General features: G+C 36.0%; 1 protein-coding gene across 2 annotated transcripts in view; it reads left to right on the top strand.

Moving 5' to 3' along the window:
- The window catches only part of HEATR5B (HEAT repeat containing 5B), an 89,245-nt gene that overhangs the window by 50,664 nt on the left and 18,912 nt on the right, over positions 1-19,669 (top strand). For both annotated transcript variants that reach the window (XM_068564526.1, XM_068564527.1), the window contains exons 23-27: positions 510-749; positions 1,590-1,841; positions 3,914-4,095; positions 6,237-6,305; positions 14,148-14,327. In XM_068564526.1, the coding sequence (XP_068420627.1) occupies positions 510-749; positions 1,590-1,841; positions 3,914-4,095; positions 6,237-6,305; positions 14,148-14,327 (923 nt within the window). The remainder of the gene's footprint in view (positions 1-509; positions 750-1,589; positions 1,842-3,913; positions 4,096-6,236; positions 6,306-14,147; positions 14,328-19,669) is intronic.

Below are 19,669 nucleotides of genomic sequence, written 5' to 3'. Positions count from 1 at the left end.
CAAGAAATTTACTATTTCATAACAACTTTTGATTGGGCAGGATTTTCCCAATTTTTAAATAAACTTGTAGGATATAATCTATATATAATTTGTGTTCTAGCTTTATAGATTTGTAAAATCTGAACTAGAAGACTAAATAAGTTTCAATTCGTTCATCCAACATATATAGCAATAATTTTTTCAGACTATTAAATCTATTTAAAAATATGTCTCTTTCCCACACTTTTTGTTGTTAAAATCAAATATATATTTAATGAACATTCCCTGGAGATTTGTTTAAAATACCGCAGAATAATCAGTCTTAAAGATCAGGGTTTTTACCTTTATTGTCAGATAAAATTCTAATTCTAAAGATAGGCAAATTGGAGACCATAGTTAAATTGTGTATATAGCTAGCTGGTTTTGTTGTTATTGTGAATTTACATGTAAATCATGGTCTTTAACATAATTGTTACCTGTAGTATACGATAAAATCCTATACAAGTTCATTTGTAAAAATTGTTTTTCAGATGTCAGTCCTTTTGCACCTGGAGTTAGTTCTCGAAGTGATGTCCATTGCCGGCACCAGGGTGTTAATATAACAGAAACTGGTCTCGAGGGACTTCTTTTTGGAATGCTAGACCGGGAGACAGATAGAAAATTATGTTCTGATATTCATGATACTTTGGGACATATGCTGTCATCACTGGCTGTAGAAAAACTTTCCCATTGGCTAATGCTTTGTAAAGATGTCCTAGCAGCTTCTAGTGGTATGTATTTAATATATAAAATATATTCTTAAGATAATTAAAATTATTTAATTTTGATATATATCTATAGATATATACCATATATAGATATATTTAGATACATATATTACATTACAGATACATAGAGCTTACATTTTAAAATACTAATAATTTTTAATCTATAAATCCCTGTAAAATGTTGAAGCTTAAATTATATTACAAACTAATGAACTTTGGTTATTTTTTGACAGATGACTAAGTTCAAACTAATTTTCATATATAAAAATCCCAGGCTACTCTGTCATTTGACATAAGATGTAAAACTAGTGAAATATATAAAATATTTTTATGTTATTCTTTCCCTGGTTTTTTAATTTCTATTTGTATTTATTTTTTAAATTAAATATATTTATTTTAAGGAGAAACTTTATATGGCTACCATAAACAGAACAACCATCATAGCTTTCATAAAAGTAGTCATTGTGAAAGTACATACAATGAACACAAAACAATATTATTGAATTTCAAGTTGAAAACTGATGGCTGCTATCTTTTTAAATTTTTTATTTATTGTAAATTTTTATATAATTTTTAAAGATTACTTTCCATTCACAGTTATTACAAAATTATTGGCTCTATTCCCCATGTTGTATAATACATCCTTGAGTCTGTCTTACACCAAATAGTTTGTACCTCCCACTCCCCCTCCTTGGCTTTTTATTGATTGTTTAAAAGAAAAACCTTGCCAATTCTACTGTTTTCTACTGGTTTTAAATTAGATATCTTCAAATAGTACTACTTCTAAAGCATCATTTTTGCTATATGTAAGGTTGTTATAATATGCTTTTATTTTTGTTACAGATATGAGTACTGCAACCCCCTTAAGTAGTGGAAAAGATGAAGAATTTGAAAAGAAAGATGAGATGGATGATGATACCATGTTTACCACACTAGGAGAAGAAGATAAATCAAAGCCCTTTGTGGCACCTCGCTGGGCCACTCGAGTATTTGCTGCTGATTGCCTGTGTCGAATCATCAATTTGTGTGAGAATGCAGACCAGGCTCACTTTGATCTTGCTATGGCACGTTCTGCTAAACTGCGAAACCCTACAAGTAAATTAAAAATCAGTACTTCTTTTCCCCAGAATATTTTTATAGGTTTGAAATATTTTACTGCTTTGTAACATGCTTTAGACTGTGCCTTTCATTTATTGTACGTTTTCTTGCCTTTTACCTTTGTTTTCTGTCCTCTCTACATACTGTCCAACTTCTGATCCCTATTGGGAAGATAAGTTGAGGAAAGCGGTCCAAAGTTATATACCTATCTATCTTAAGATATATTTATCTTAATCATTTGCCCTAAGCATAATGATGGCAGTAACTTATGTTTCCTTGGTACCTTATCCTACTTTTAGCAAAAGTTTAAGGTGAATAAATAAAGTGAGTTTTGCAATCCCCAGCCTTGGAGAATGTCAGAATTCATGAATGCCATGGCAGATTTCAAACTCTCAGATTTCAGAACTGCTATTAGGTATTTTTGAAAAGGTGAAAACTGTTTATTACTGAAACCTTTTACTTTTTGATCATTTGTAAGCTTTTATACCGTGTGTCCCCTGGATCAGATATTATAGGGAATTTACAAAGAGATCATCAGGCCAGTATCTTCACTTACAAATGAAGAAACCCAGAGAAGCTGAGAGAGGTGGTAGAGTAACAGACTGTCTTATCTTATGCTTTGTTGTCTCTTCATCATCGTGTCATTTTTTTAATATCTGAAGACACATCGTATATGTTATCTGTATTGAAGTCTATATGTTAAAAATGCCTTTCAGTTTACTTTGTTGTGTATAAGAAGCAGTAAAACTCACAAATGGACTAAAAAACAAAAAGTAAAACAGTATTACACTATATATAAAATTGGAATCTGAATATAGGGTACTAGCAAAGCACAATATGTTGTGAACAGGGTGTCTTTAATCATGTCATTATTCATCAGATATTTACCGAATCTTGTTCTTTACTTCCCATTGGGGATCCAAAGAAGAAAAAAACATAGTCCTTGCTCTTGAAGAATTTCTAGTCTAGAAGACAAAGAGACAAAGTTATCGCTCAAAAATAATCATATATCCCAATAGTGGAAAGATAGAGTACTTTGGGAACATAAAAAACTGCTACTCATTTCCTGAAGTGCCAGGGAAGACCTCACAGAAGGGATCATTTTGAAGCTGGGTTTTAGAGGCAGAGAGAGGGTTTTCCAGGTAGAAGAGGCTGGATGTATTAGTTTTCTATTGTTGCTATAATAAATGACTGCAAACTTAGTGGCTTAAAATAACAGAAGTTTATTAACTTATAGTTCTGTGGGCCAGAAGATCCCAGAATGCAATAAACCTCTATCAATCCCCTAATTCTCTCCCCATTTTGGAGTTTCTGCCCAGTGCCCCTTCCCTCTCCCCCACGTTAGGAGTTCATCACCTTGGATTTGGGAAAAAGATAGAGGTCTTGATTTGAGAGAGGGTGTAGGTAGAGACTGTGTGGAGAAGCAATAGCAGTTTCATTCTGGGAACAATTGCCTTGCTTTTAAGCTTTGATAGGACTGCTCTAGGGCAGCCTTTACTCTAAGGCTAAAAGGAAAAAGGCTTCCCTTTTCTACATCTTATACTTACAAAAATCTTTTCCACAGTAGAGGTTGGTAAACTACAGCTTGCAGTCCAAATCCAACCTGCAGTCTGTTTTTATAAATAGTTTTATTGGAGTACAGTGTAACCATTTGTGTACATATGGTCTGTGTACATACTACAACAGCAGAGTTGAGTAGTTATGTTAGAAATTATATGGCCAGCAAAGCCAAAAATATTTACTATCTGTTTCTTTACAGAAAAAATTTGCCAACCCCCGCTGACAAAAAAAAATTACAAACTCTTTTGGGGAAAATTATGATAATCAATAATTTTGCTTCAGATGTCAGTTTACAATGTCGTCGGTGTTATTGTGTAAAGGTTTACCAATATTCTTGAGAGATTATGATATGGAAACTTTCTTGAAAGTGTATCTTTGTTATTTTAAACATGGTGAAATATGTGGATCATAAATGCTTTTTTAAAGAAGTTTATTTCATTCCATATTTTTATGTGATTACACTTAATTTTGGAAATGTTTTCCTTTTTGCCTTCTATTTTTATTTTTAGATGACCTCCTGGTACTTCATCTTTCTGACCTGATTCGCATGGCATTCATGGCTGCAACCGATCATAGTAACCAGCTGCGGATGGCTGGGCTCCAAGCACTTGAAGACATTATCAAGAAGTTTGCATCTGTGCCTGAGCCAGAATTTCCAGGTCATGTGATTCTGGAGCAGTATCAAGCCAATGTGAGACATTTTGTTTGTTTCAGAAGTAAAACTGATCTTTTGAAAAGCGAAGATTAAAGAAGTGAAGATCCCCTGGAGAAATGTATTTGGACCTGTAACCTATTTATTCATGTAGAATGCATATCTTTACTCCCATTGCCTCTTACACAGTTTGAATCAATTCACAGTTGAAGAAACAATTGTATAAAACTTGTCGCTATTTTTAAGTCATGATGTAGTATTAGTGATAAAACTAGAATAGATGTTCCAGCCTGGCTTTCCAGTCTTATGTTTAGATATTTAGCCATGCCGTTTAAAAGATAAAAGGAACATTTAAAGAGTGTTGTGGATTTACTGCTGTTATTTTATATGCCAAGACTTAAATGCCTTGGGACTTCCCTGGTGGTCCAGTGGTAAAGAATCTGCCTTCCAATGCAGGGGACGCGGGTTCGATCCCTGGTTGGGGAACTGAGATTCCCACATGCTGCAGGGCAAGCAAGCCTACGCACCACAACTACTGAGCTCATGTGCCTCAAGTAGAGAGCCCATGTGCCACAAACTACTGAGCCCACGTGCTCTGGAGCCTGCGCACCACAGAGAAGCCTGCACGCCACAACGAAAGATCCCTCATGCCGCAACTAAGATCCCTTGTGTCGCAACTAAGATCCCGTGTGTCGCAACTAAGACCCAACACAGCCAAAAATAAATAAATTAATTTAAAAAAGAAAAGAAAGAAAAGCAATTGCCTCTTGTACGCTGAAGGATAAATTAACTTTTAATAATAGTGAAAAATATTACTGAAAGAATTGTATACTGTCAAAAGATTTTTTTTATTATATTCTAAACAGAGATATACTTGTTTCTCCTGAAATTTATGCCTATATATATGTTCTTCAAAAGAGGCACAATAGATGTAATCCTAGTAATGGATTATGTGAAGGCGAAAAAAATTTATGTTAGTAAGAAAAGAACAAACTTTTTTTTTTCACTGTGATTATACCAAAATCTTGGCTCTAGACACATCATACTTCATCTAAAATCTATGTTCAAACATACACAAAATTAAAAAGTGTGGATAATGTATAGTCCATTTTTTTCCATCATAAGTATAGGTAAAGAAATTATACTTTCCAGGCCAAACGGCTGTAGAAAACCTGTATTTAATTATTTACTCCCAAATACCCAACCTATCAGAATGAAGGTCTTTTTTTTTCAATCTTTCTATTTAGAAATAATTTCAAACCTACAGAAATAATTGCAAGAATAGTACAAAAAAGCCTGTTTTATACCCTTCATCCTTCATTCATATTTGCCAATTGAGAATTTTGCCTCATTTCCTTTAACATTGATTTTTTTCTCTTTCTCTCTACACTCAACACACATACACACACACTCTCTCACTCTTTCTCACTTTTTTTTTTTTCATAAACCACTTAAAAGTAAATTATCTAAATCATGTATCTTTACCTAGTGTAATGGAAGAAATCTCAAATTAGGAGTTGACTATATTCAATTCCTTAATCAGCTCCTACATATTAATCTAATATATCTAAGAATCTGTGACTGATACTGGCTTATTAAAACTAAAGCCCTAAGCAGGCTGGGCCTGGTTAGTACTTGGATAAGAAAACTAAAGCTCATATTTCTTCACTTATTACTATGACAACAGTACATTAGTATTTCTTGAGCAACCTTCTTTTAAAGCATCTCTTTGAGGTGAAATGATTTTTAAGGTCTTTTAGTGACTATGTGAATTTTTAGTACTACTCAGTTATTTAAAGAAATTGAGCCTTTAGTCTCAGTTATATGAGATTCACCCATGAAGTAAATACCGTTAGAAATATGTTCAGGAATATAGACAGAAAAAAATAGCAGTTTTCTGTTATCTCTGGAAACATGTGGCTTTTTCAGAAAATCCTATTTACTATTAAAAATAAATGAAAAAGAAATAAGATTAATGCCTATTTGGTATAGGATCCTACAGATTTGATAATGATAATCTCCTGGAAAGCAGAGGAAGCATGGTATAATTGAGTTTATTGTCACCAAAAAGAGAGAGAAAAAGGAAAGGAACAAAGATGTGTTTTGTGTGTTTTCATCTCCAAAGACACGAGGTTTGCTACGTATCTTTAAAAATAAAATGCTTGTATTCATTTTTCTAGGTGGGAGCTGCTCTAAGACCAGCCTTTTCACAAGATACTCCATCAGACATAATAGCAAAAGCTTGCCAGGTAAGAAGAAAAATAGAATTTTCTATAGTTATCTTCTATAAATTTATAGATATCTTAGAATTTCACTTCCAAGAGAGAAAAATCAAATAGTATTTATTTTTATCTCAGAAATACAACAGTGACAGTTTCCTTTTTTATTCTGTATGAAATGATGAAGTACTAACTGTTAATCACATCTTTTTTTTTTTTGCTGTAGCTGAGGACATACTTTGGAGTACATAGCTCTTACATTGTCCAGTAGTCAATGGAGATGCAAAGTCATAAGAGGGACTAGAATAAAAGTAAAATCTCAAAATCTACAATCATTAAAGAATATATAGTAATAATAAATAGGTAATAAAAGGGTTTTTGACCACAGGTTGTGAAAATTCTACAAGTTTCTGTGTATTAAATTATCCTAAAGACAATTTCACAATATCGAAGTTTTATTGCAAAATTGATTCCAGGGGATTATTCTCATATTATTTTTTCTGAAGAGAGTTACAAAAGCACCTATGTTCCTACACCTTTAATAAGTTCATCTTTTTCATGCTCTGTCCTGAAAAAGGATTTGTGCATTAAGCTCTAATCTTTCAGAAAATCCAATTCTTTGTCTGCTAACCTAAGGATAGAAGAGAAGCAACTCCATCCTTCTCAGTTTTCCGGAGTACAGGGCTGTAGTCCATCTTTATTGCTTAGAATTCATAGTCAAGCTACATGTGTCCTCTATGCAGAGAATGTTCTGCTGTTTGCAATGATAGGTTTGAAATTCTGACTTTGATCACTCTGTGGCTCAATGAGTTGCCTCCTCCTTCTGTTAGAATTTATTTTTCTGAAGCCTGCTATCTTAATGGTGGCCTTCAGAGAAATGAACTCCTCCCACCAACAGCAGGCCAGAGAGAGAAGAGGAAGCCTTGTTTAAGACAGAAGTCTGTTGATCATGGTACAAACCTTGGAGTTAGAGTAGGTAAGTCATTTAGATTGGGATACTGGCACACAAACATCAGAAATCACAGTCACATATAAATAAATGTATTATGGTAGTGTTTCAGATCATAATATTTAAGCAGACAAAACATCCTATAAAGCTCCTGATCATCAGAAAGGCAAAAGCTATTAGAATTTCATCTTGTGAATGAGTAGTATGAAAATTTCCTGTTACTGAATTTGCCTTAAACTTCTTATTTCTTGGACTTCCCTGGCGGTCCAGTGGTTAAGACTTTGTCTTCCAATGCAGTGCAGGTTCAATCCCTGGTCAGGAAGCTAAGATCCCACGTGGCTTGCAGCCAAAAAGTGAAAACATAAAACAGAAGCAACATTGTAACAAATTCAATAAAGACTTTAAAAATGTTACACATCAAAAAAATCTTAAAAAAAAAAAAAACACTTCTTATTTCTTATGTGGCCCTACCTGCTTTCTGAAGTTTCTTCTTTTCTAGTGGCAGGCTTAAATTTTTGACCTCCTGTCCTTCTGTTTCTGGGAGGAAACCTGGTTTTGAAATAGCTGGAGCATTGGGTTGCAAGTTTCTTTCTTTAAGGTTACCGAAGGAGTTGGGCAGATCTTGAAACATGGCATCCCAGATTGTTTACTAGAGTAAACATCATGTTGAACCTGAAAATCAAGTAATTCTTAGATATTATAGGAAAACCCTCAAATGTTTTCAATTGAGGACAGTTGGGGACAGTAGTCAGTAGGTTAATAAATCATTTAAAGCAGGGTTGTAATCATAAACATAATACATACTTTAGATATTTTATTTCAGTCTAAAATTTGTAAGTGTACATTCATTCACCACTCTTTTGATATAAGGCTAGAGTCTTTTCTCTAAGTATGATTTTGCTGATTCAGTTTTGCTTTGTCTTTCTTCATAAACCAAACCTATAATGCAGTATCTGCAGTTTCTGCTTTCATGTTCTTTAAAGTGGAGAAAGTGCTTGGGTTTTTGCAAAGCAAACTTAGCACCAAATTCTCGATTTTGACAGTTTCCCCCAACTTTCAGTTATATTTCTACCAGAATTCACAGAAATATTTTCAAATATCTCCAAAATGTTATTATTTTCCTTAGGAATACCAACTCTTTATTTTCGCACTCATATTTAATCTCTTTTCGCTTTAAATTTCATTATAATTTCAGCATTGTTGTGGCTGGCATTTTTTTTTTTTGCCATCAGTATTGGTAACAAGCAGTTTTTAAATGTCCTTATTGAATTTTATTTAATTTAGTTTTGAATTCTTTGAGAATAAGATTATAAGAGGATGAAATAGTTTACACATATATTTATTCTCAACTTTTTAGAAGTTTCAAATATAGGAACACAATCCATTAACCATGATTCAATATCCAAATGCTCTGAAAACCGAAAGCTTTTTCATAATTTATTTGGTAACAAAGCCTGAACTGACTGTACTCACCTGGCCCTGCCATGAAGCTGAGTGAGACGATAGTAATGATTGATTTCTTTTTTTAAAAAATAAATTTATTTATTTATTTTTGGCTGGGTTGGGCCTTTGTTGCTGCGTGTGGGCTTTCTCTAGTTGCGGCGAGCAGGGGCTACTCTTCGTTGCGGTGCATGGGCTTCTCATTGCGGTGGCTTCTGTTTGTCGCGGAGCACAGGCTCTAGGCACGTGGGCTTCAGTAGTTGTGGCACACAGGCTCAGTAGTTGTGACTCACAGGCTCTAGAGCGCAGGCTCAGTAGTTGTGGCACACGGGCTTAGTTGCTCCGTGGCATGTGAGATCTTCCTGGACCAGGGCTCAAACCCATGTCCCCTGCATTGGCAGGTGGACTCTTAAACCACTGCGCCACCAGGGAAATCCCTGATTGATTTCTTTTAGTGTGATTCGTACTACATTTCATTACGGAAATATCCATGTGTTAATTATGGGGTGCTGGCTACACATCTTGCTTCATCCCTTAATTAAGTTCATCTACCTTATTACCTTTTACGAAAATGTTGTGAATTGTGCAACACGTCTTAGCCTCAGGATTTCAGGTAAGAAAGTGAGGACTTGTAACTGTTGAGTAAAGTTGGTACTATCAAATATCTTCTCCCATTCAGTAGGTTGTCTTTTCGTTTTGTTGACAGTTTCCTTTGCTATGCAAGCTTTTAAGTTTAACTGGCCCCATTTGTTTATTTTTGTTTTATTTCCTTTGCTTTAGGAGACAGATCCAAAAAAAATATTGCTGCAATTTAGAGTATTCTGCCTATATTTTGCTCTAGGAGTTTTATAGTAACAGGTCTTACATTTAGGTCTTTAATCCATTTTGAGTTTATTTTTGTGTACGGTGTTAGAGAATGTTCTGGTTTCATTCTTTTACATGTAGCCGTCCAGTTTTCCCAGCACCACTTATTGAAGAGACTGTCTTTTCTGCATTGTATATTCTTGCCACCTTTGTCATTGATTAATTGACCATAAGTGTGGGGGCTTATTTCTAGGCTCTCTGTTCTGTTCTGTTCCATTGATCTCTGTGTATGTTTTTGTGCGAGTACTATACTGTTTTGATGACTGTAGCTTTGCAGTATAGTGTGAAGTCAGGGAGCATGATTCTTCCAGCTCTGTTCTTCTTTCTCAAGATTGTTTTGCTGTTCAGGGACTTTTGTGTTTCCATACAAATTTTAAAATTATTTGTTCTAGTTCTGTGAAAAATGCCATGGGTAGTTTGATAGGGATTGCGTTGAATCTAGATTGCCTTCGGTCATATGGTCATTATAACAATATTAATTCTTCCAAACCAGGAACACAGTATATCTTTCCATATGTTTGTGTCATCTTCAATTTCTTTCATCAGCATCTTATAGTTTTCTGAGTACATGTCTTTTACCTCCTTAGGTAGGTTTATTCCTAGGTATTTTATTCTTTTTGATGCAATGGTCAATGGGATTGTTTTTTCAATTTCTCTTTCTGATAGTTCATTGTTAGTGTATAGAAGTGCAACAGATTTCTATGTATTAATTTTGTATCCTGCAGCTTTACTGAATTCATTGATGAGCTCTAGTAGTTTTCTGATAGCATCTTTAGGATTTTCTATGTATAGTATCATGTCATCTGCAAACAGTGATAATTTTACTTCTTCCTTTCCAATTTGGAATTCTTTTATTTCTTTTTTTTCTCTGATTGTTGTGGCTAGGACTTCCAAAACTATGTTGAATAAAAGTGGCGAGAGTAGACATCCTTGTCTTGTTCTTAATCTTAGAGGAAATGCTTTCAGGTTTATACCATTGAGTATGATGGCAGCTGTGTGTTTGTCATATATGACCCTTATTATGTTGACATATGTTCCCTCTGTGCCCACTTTCTGGAGAGTTTTTATCATAAATGGATGTTGAACTTAATCAAAAGCTTTTTCTGCATCTATTGAGATGATCATATGGTTTTTATTCTTCAGTTTGTTAATGTGGTGTACACACTGATTGATTTGCAGATATTGAAGAATTCTTGTATCCCTGGGATAAATCCCACTTGATCATGGTGTATGATCCTTTTAATATGTTGTTGGATTTGGTTTGCTAATATTTTGTTGAGAATTTTTGCATCTACATTCATCAGTGATATTGGCCTGTAATTTTCTTTTTTTGTGGTATCTTTGTCTGGTTTTGGTATCAGGGTAATGCTGGCCTCGTAGAATGAATTTGGAAATGACAGATTTTGGATCAGGTTTTTTCCATGAAAAAGTACTGATTTTAAAAACTAATAACTTAAAGCTGCCACACACAAAACAAATAGTAGACAACCTACTGAATGGTAGAAGATATTTGCAAATGATATGACCAATAAGGGGTTAATATTCCAACATATATAAACAGCTCATACAACTCAACATCAAAACAAACAACCAGATTAAAAACTGGGCAGAAGAACTGACTAGACATTTTTCCAAAGCGGAAATGCAGATGGCTAACAGGCACATGAAAAAATGCTCACCATCACTAATCATCAGGGAAATGCAAATCAAAACCACCATTAGCTATCACCTCACACCAGTCAGAATGATTATGTTAAATAAAAAAAAAAAACATAAATAGCAAATGGCGAAGATGTAGAGAAAAGGGAATCCTCACACACTGTTGGTAAGAATGTAGGTTGTTGCAGCCACTGTGGAAAACAGTATGGAGGTTTCTCAAAAAACTAAAAATAGAGCTACCATATGACCCAGTAATTCCACTCCTGGGTATGTATCCGAGAAAAACCAAAATACTAATTTGAAAAGATACATGCACCTCAATGTTCCTAGCAGCATTTTTTACAGTTGCCAAGATATGGAAGCAACCTAAGTGTCCATCAACAGATGAATGGATAAAGAGGATGTGGTATATATACACAATGGAATACTATTCAACCATAAAAAAGAACAGAATTTTGCAGCAACATAGATGGACTTGGAAGGCATTATGCTAAGTGAAATAAGTCAGAGAAAGACAAATACTGTATGTTATCACATATATGTGGAATCTAAAAAAAGAATACAACAAATTAGTGAATATAACAAAAAAGAAAGAGATACAGAGAACAAACTAGTGGTTACCAGTGGGGAGAGGAAAGGGGGAGTGGGGCAATGTAGGGATGGGGGGGAAAATGGTTATTATGGGATTATATGAAATCATGTGTGTGAAGATTATAAAACACAATAGAATTTAAAGAATCTTTCATTCAATTAAAAAAAAAGGTTGGCACTATCAGACAGCCCCTTCCTTTTTTTTTTTTTTTTTTATAAATTTATTTATTTATTTATTTTTGGCTGCGTTGGATCTTAGTTGCTGCGCACAGGCTTTCTCTAGCTGTGGCAAGCGGGGGCCACTCTTCGCTGTGGTGCGAGGTCCTCTCATTGTGGTGGCTTCTCTTGTTGCAGAGCACGGGCTCTAGGCACGCAGACTTCAGTAGTTGTGGCTCGTGGGCTCTAGAGCACAGGCTCAGTAGTTGTGGCTCACGGGCTTGGTTGCTCCGCAGCATGTGGGATCTTCCTGGACCAGGGCTTGAACCCGTGTCCCCTGCATTGGCAGGCGGATTCCTAACCACTGCACAACCAGGGAAGCCCAGCCCCTTCCTTCTTGGCATTCTTCCTTTGGTTCCAGTATCACCACACTTGCCTGGTTGTCCTATTGCTTTTCTGGTGTTTTCTTTTCAATTTCTTATTCGACTTGTCCCTGAAGTTTATTTTCCCTGTGTTCTGTCCTTAAGGCTTTTTTTTTTTAATACCTCAGTCCTTGAAGAAAGTTACCTAGGACCATCGGTTTAGTGATCGTCTTTGTGTGGAGAATTCCTAGATCGACTTAGTTACCTCTGTCTTTGCTCCTGAAATCCAGACCCAGGTTTCCATCTGCCCACTGAATATCTTTCCACATGTCTCTTGCTGGTACTTTGAACACAGCATGTCACAAAGTTCACAGTCAAAATCATGCTCCTCTAACTTCTCATCTCCACGACACTTCCCTTTGTTCTTATGTTATCTCTCTTAAACAGTGGTGTCACCTTCCTTGCATTCATCCAGGTTAGAAACTTTGACAGTCAAAATTTGGTAGTCTTTGATTATCGCCTCATACTGTTTGCATGTCCGTGCCTTCACCCCCTAAAAATATGTAACTGGTTTCCAAATCCTGTGATTTCTACTTCCAAGACTTTCTCAGATACCTCTCTCTTTTCATTTGATTCTCAGTTTGATCCGTATCATCTCTGTTCCGCGGTATTATAATAGTCATGTGACTGAACACAGTGCTTACTGTCTGAACACATGCTTTCCTATACTTAGTATTGGAGCAGTTTTCCTAAAGCACAATTCTAATAATATTCCCCTGCTCAGAAGCCTGAGAAACTCATGATTGCCTACAGAACAAGTCTGAATTCAGTTCACATGGAATTTAAATTGTACTGTAATCTGATCCCAGTTAACTTTCCTAATCTTGTCTCTTCCTCCATGAAACTCCCCTGTATCTATACACATAAAACTTCCTGATAATCTAAACCTTCCCATTTCTCCTGCTAGAATTAATCTCTTCTTTCTCTCTTTTTAAGTGCAATATGACAGTCGTAAAATATTCTCATGTGTTCATTTAATCTGAGTTTACTTACTTGAGGACAGGGACTAGATTTTTTCCCTTTACTTTTTTTTTTTTAACTCCTCTATAGCACTCAGAATAACCTTTTGGCCTATAGTAAACAGAAATGTTGTTGAATTGAAGAATTGTTCATAACCAAACTGATTTGGGTGGAAATTTTTTTCTGTTAAAATTTTTGGGAAATTAGATAGTGGAAACATGTTAAGTAAATATTGTTTTGTTTTCTACATAGGAGTACAATAAGTTCCATACTTGCTGTTGAATTTTTATTAAAAAAATAATATTAAAGTATAGCATTGAGGTTTTTTTGTTTTGTTTTGTTCCTTGGTTTTGTTTTTGTTTCTTCCCCCTAGGAAAATAATCATACTTACTCCATTCTTTTATATGTTTAATGTTAACTTTTTTTTTTCAATTAACTAATTTATTTTATTTTTTTGGCTGCGTTGGGTCTTCGTTGCTGTGCACAGGCTTTCTCTAGTTGCGGCGAGCGGGGGCTACTCTTTGTTGTGCGGTACGCGGGCCTCTCATTGCGGTGAATTCTCTTTGTTGCGGAGCACGGGCTCTAGGTGCATGGGCTTCAGTAGTTGTGGCACACGAGCTCAGTAGTTGTGGCTCTCAGGCTCTAGAGCGCAGGGTCAGTAGTTGTGGTACATGGGCTTAGTTGCTCCGTGGCATGTGGGATCTTCCCAGACCAGGGCTCGAACCCATGTGCCCTGCGTTGGCAGGCGGATTCTTAACCACTGCGCCACCAGGGAAGTCCCTAATGTTAACTTTTTACTATAAAAATAAAAGTTTTTTTTCCTTTGGCTAGGTATGTAGTACATGGATCGGAAGTGGAGTTGTCAGTGATCTCAATGATCTCCGTCGTGTACACAATCTGCTTGTTTCTTCACTGGACAAAGTTCAGGCCGGAAAAGGATCTTCCAGCCAACTGTACCGTGAGAGTGCCACAACCATGGAAAAACTGGCTGTTCTCAAAGCATGGGCAGAGGTAACCATGGCCTATTGTTTTTAACCATTTCTCCATCCATGAGAAAATGTTCCCCTACTCCTGTAGGTAAAAAAATTTTTGTTTGATTTTTGTTTAAAACTGACCTGTGGTATAGGGTGCTTTTTTAAAAATCTGCTATTTGCTCTTTCTCACTGAAATGCATATACATTTATGTCTCAAAAGAACTCTTATTGAACCTTTGAAAATTATATTTTTAATCTGTTTTAAAAACATCTGTGTTGAAGAAGGGCTCTTCTTGCTATGGAAAAATAAGGCAGGGAAAACCTACAAATAGAAAAAAAATAGAAAAAATTTACGCCAAGAATCTTATTTGATTAAATTTCAGGAGACTTGCCGCCACCCATTGATACTGAGGCTGTAGGGTTTTTTGGTTGTTGTTTGTATGTTTTGTTTTTTTATAGCTGTTTTTACCTCTTTTATTCCCATAGCCACTTTTTAAAAATAATGATATTGTTTTAAATTCACTTTTCTAAATCTCTTCTGCCAGTTGTTTTCAAATACTTATCTGTCTGCACTCAGGTACTTCAAGTAGCTCTTTATTCCTTCCTCTGCCAACCCAGTATCTCACTTACCTATTTCCATGGTGTCAGCAGCCTGTGACCACCCAGCAGACAATTGCTGGCTCAAGGCATGCAACATCCAGATGATATAGTTTAGATAAAGGACCTCTGGGTTTTTGTGGATTTTTTTTGTCACAGAAGGGGAATAAAAAAGGAAAATGTAGAGCAATAAGATATTATATAAATTAGTTTTTCTCTCTGATTTTTAGATCAAGTTGTTTTCATAGAGTATCCCTGAGTGTTCCTTTATTTTCACTCTGCTGTCATCTTTTGGCTTAGAGAAGTAAAATAATACTTGCATTGATAAAATGTTTGTTTTTATTGATAAAATTTTAGTTTTTTTTTCAAACTAATGCAAATCCATAGTTTTAGGTGGAAGTAGTGTTGGAAAGATACTATAATGTGATTGTTTTCTCACTCTGAAATTCACAGAAATTCTATGTTAATTTTCACATATCTAATTTTTAACTAAAACCTACATTACTTTTCTTGTCTGTAGAAATTACATTCTAAATGATTGAATGATTTTTATTTTTAAAAAGATAGCTTCCAAAATTGTTCTTAATTCTCCAGCCCCATTCATTAATTTCCCAAACATAGAGACAGGTATGTAGTTGGATGATCATAAGACCATTTGCCAGTTAGTTGGTTCTCTGCTGACTTGCATTAATGTGCTTGATTCACCTACTAAGAAGTCTGACATAGTTCAGTATAAAAAGCATTAAATGTTGAATCAGAGGCCCTAGAACAAGTTCTGTCTCTATAATTCACCATCTTTGTGACTTTGTTCAAGTGATTTGATCTCTCAGATACTCAGTTTTTTCATTATAACATGGAAATGCAGTAATATCTTCTTCTAAGGTGAGGTATGTAAAAGGACCAAGCATTGTATCTGGCACTGAATGGAAGATAAGTAATTGCTTTTAACAAATTAGATCAAAACCTCACATAACTAAATTATTAATGCACATTTTTTTTTGAGATGCTTTTCTTATTTGGGGGTAACTTGGTTCTATAATTAAATAATTTGCACTTCGAGCCTCAGCCTGTAATGTTGTCTAGTAAATCTTTTCCTTGCTTAGCTTCCTTTCCTTCGTCCTTTTCCTCAAAGGCCCAATATATTGTAGATTTCTCTACTCAAGATCTATCTTTGCTTCTACCTTTTACTCAAAAAATTGAAGATGTTAGTTTTCCAGCTCCTCAGATTGTTACCTTCAAGTCTTTAGATGTATGCGAGTTGAAAACTCCTTTTACCCATGTGACCTTGGGTGAGTTATTTAACTGCTTCTCTAAACCTCGTTTCTCAGCCCTAAAGTGTGGATAATAATTATGCACATTTCACAGAATTACATTTTGAAGTAAATGAGGTAATAATGACTTTGTTCAATAACTACCTTATTTATGTGCACAGTGAATGTTACCTGTTGTTATTAATATAATAATTATTATTACTTTAAAGTTTTCCTCTACCCTAGGATTACCTTTTCTCATTCTCTTACCTCCCACTCTCTGATTCATTCAACGGTGTTACTAAACATGGGCTCTGTGCCAGGCTAGAAGTTGAGAATACAGTGGTGCACAAGCCAGATGTTCTACGTTTACTGAGAAAAACAAACTAGTAGACGAGTATGTGCCACAAAAATAATGACTGTTATAGGAGAAGTCCAGACTGTGGTGAACACACAGCAGAGGCACCTAAAATAGTCTGAGGTCTCAGAGGAGGCTGCTTGGAGAAAACGATACTTAAGCTGAGACCTGGAGGATGAGAGTAGATGTTAGTAAGCATAAGTCTCAGGAGGGGACTGTTCCAAGCTAAGTGCTGTCAGTTACCCCCGCCTCTGTATCTCACTTACCCCCGCCTCTGTATCTCACTTACCCCGCTTCTGTATCTCAGTTACCCCCACCTCTGTATCTCACTTACCCCCGCCTCTGTATCTCACTTACCCCCGCCTCTGTATCTCACTTACCGCCGCCTCTGTATCTCACTTACCCTGCCTCTGTATCTCACTTACCCGCCTCTGAATCTCACTTACCCTGCCTCTGAATCTCACTTACCCCGCTCTGTATGTCACTTACCCCGCCTCTGTATCTCACTTACCCCCGCCTCTGTATCTCACTTACCCCCGCCTCTGTATCTCACTTACCCCCGCCTCTGTATCTCACTTACCCCCGCCTCTGTATCTCACTTACCCCGCCTCTGAATCTCACTTACCCCGCCTCTGAATCTCACTTACCCGCCTCTGAATCTCACTTACCCCGCCTCTGAATCTCACTTACCCCACTTCTGTATCTCAGTTACCCCCACCTCTGTATCTCACTTACCCCCGCCTCTGTATCTCACTTACCCCCGCCTCTGTATCTCACTTACCCCCGCCTCTGTATCTCACTTACCCCCGCCTCTGTATCTCACTTACCCCCGCCTCTGTATCTCACTTACCCCGCCTCTGTATCTCACCCCGCCTCTGTATCTCACTTACCCCTGCTTCTGTATCTCACTTACCCCTGCTTCTGTATCTCACTTACCCCCGCTTCTGTATCTCACTTACCCCTGCTTCTGTATCTCACTTACCCCGCCTCTGAATCTCACTTACCCCGCCTCTGTATCTCACTTACCCCGCCTCTGTATCTCACTTACCCCGCCTCTGTATCTCACTTACCCTGCCTCTGTATCTCACTTACCCCCGCCTCTGTATCTCAGTCACCCCCCACTCTGTATCTCAGTCACCCACACTTCTGTATCTCAGCATCTCCCTCTGCTTTCTCGTCCTCTTCTACTCGCTCTCCTCTTCACACCTCTGTTCATTGAACGAGTTTCAGTATCTTCACGTCCTCAACTAGTCACCCACTTGTCAATCCCCTGCAATCTGGGTTTACTCTCAGCACTCCATTGAAATTATTTCACTAAAGTTACAAATAATATAATTCTCCAAATCACTGGACACTTTTCAACCTGTCTTACTTAGCCTCTCTATAACATTTGATATTGTCTCCTCTGGAAACTTTGTTTTCCTTGACTTCCGTGACACTACTCCCTTGGTTTTCCTCTTTTCTTTTCATTGTTCATTCTCAGCATCACTTGCTGGCTTCTCTTTGCCTGCCTGCTCTTTAAATATTGGCATTTTTCTTGTCCCTTTTCTCACTCTTCATACTCTATGGGTAGTGTCATCTACACCCATACCCAGTAGCTTTAACTTGTATATTAAAGATTCTAATTCTACTTTTCTAGCAATACCTCTCTCCTACATTCCAGTCCCATATTTTTAGCTGTTTATTAGACATGTAGTACTGCAGTGTTTACTATAGAAAAAAATCCATATATAAGTGGACCTGCACAGTTCAAACCCACATTGGTTCAAGGGTCAACTGTATTATCAAAGCACTTTCTAAAATCGTACACATTAGTTGACCAATTTATCGTAAGGAATATCAAGGATAGACACAAAGATTCTGCTATGAGGATGTTTGCTGCGATGTTGTTTATCATTCTAAAAAAAAAAGGCAATATATGAATAAATGTATTTCTTGATCCAAAGATGATGGTATTAAGTGAATAGAAAATTGAGTATAATATTATATACAAACATAGTTTTTAAAAGACTGAGTAGGTATGTACAACATGGCTAGAATGTTAACAGTATTACATCTGGGTAGTAGGATTGTGTCTGGTTTTATTTTCTTCATTTTACTTAGCATAAGTAACTGATTCTTCTATATTTTGTATGTAATATCTCATAAGAAAAATAAACCCAATTTTTTTTTAAAAACGAGTCTAAAAAATATATTCTCATACTGCAAGTAGCAATGTAAAATATAGAACCCTTTTAGAAAGCATTTGGCAGTGTCTCTTCAGAGCCATGGAAGTATTTATAATCACTAATCCAGTAATTCCATTTCTGGAACTTTATCCTAGGGAAAAATATCCAAAATATGAAAAAGAGAGAAATTTACAAAAATGTTTAGTTGGAACCTTACTTATAATGTGAAGGACTGAACACCTTTGTCTTTGAAAACTATATCTCATCTTTCTAAGATTCCCAAGGCTAAAAAGAATCAGAAAAAAATATAAAAGTTCAAAAAATAAATAAATAAATAAATAAAATAAAAATAAAAAAATATATAAAAGTTCAACTACAGGAAAATTGTTAAATGTATAATGTCGTCCATTGCAGCCATTAAGAATAATAGTTATGAAGGCTAGTATTCATATGGAAACCCTTATGATATATAAATAGATAAAATTAAATACAAAATTCTCTGTACAACAAAATTACAACTTAGAAAGTTGGAGTGTGAAAACCTGGAAATTAGAATTATGAGTAATTTTAAAAACTCATTTTTCAAACGATTTGTGGTATAATTTTTTAAATTAAAATTCGAGGAAAAATACATACAACTGACCTTTAAATCCTGCAGTGACTCCTTCGCTTCCCCATTACCAACAGTCTTCAGCTACTTCTGCCTTACATTCTGTGCTCAGTCTAATACCAAACACTTGCAGTTTCCTCAGCACGCCTTGCTCGTTTCTATCTCTTGTGCTCTTGCTCTATATTCCCTCTGCCTGGAATTCCCCCTTCCATCTTTGCCTGTGAACAGGTGAACTTTTGTCTTTGAATCCACTGTCTCACCTTTTCATAGTCCATTAAGATTCTTCCATCCTTGGTGCTTCCTGTGATTCATTCATTCATTTCTCAAACCACTGAGTGTCCGTTAGGTGCCAGGCAGCGTACGTAGTCACTGCGTGTAGTGAGGTGGGAAGATAGG

This window comes from Eschrichtius robustus, chromosome 15 (assembly GCF_028021215.1).
Source record: "Eschrichtius robustus isolate mEscRob2 chromosome 15, mEscRob2.pri, whole genome shotgun sequence".
NCBI classification, from domain to species: Eukaryota; Metazoa; Chordata; class Mammalia; order Artiodactyla; family Eschrichtiidae; genus Eschrichtius; species Eschrichtius robustus.
The sequence above is the reverse complement of the archived record's forward strand: the minus strand, read 5'-3'. Positions and strand labels throughout refer to the sequence as shown.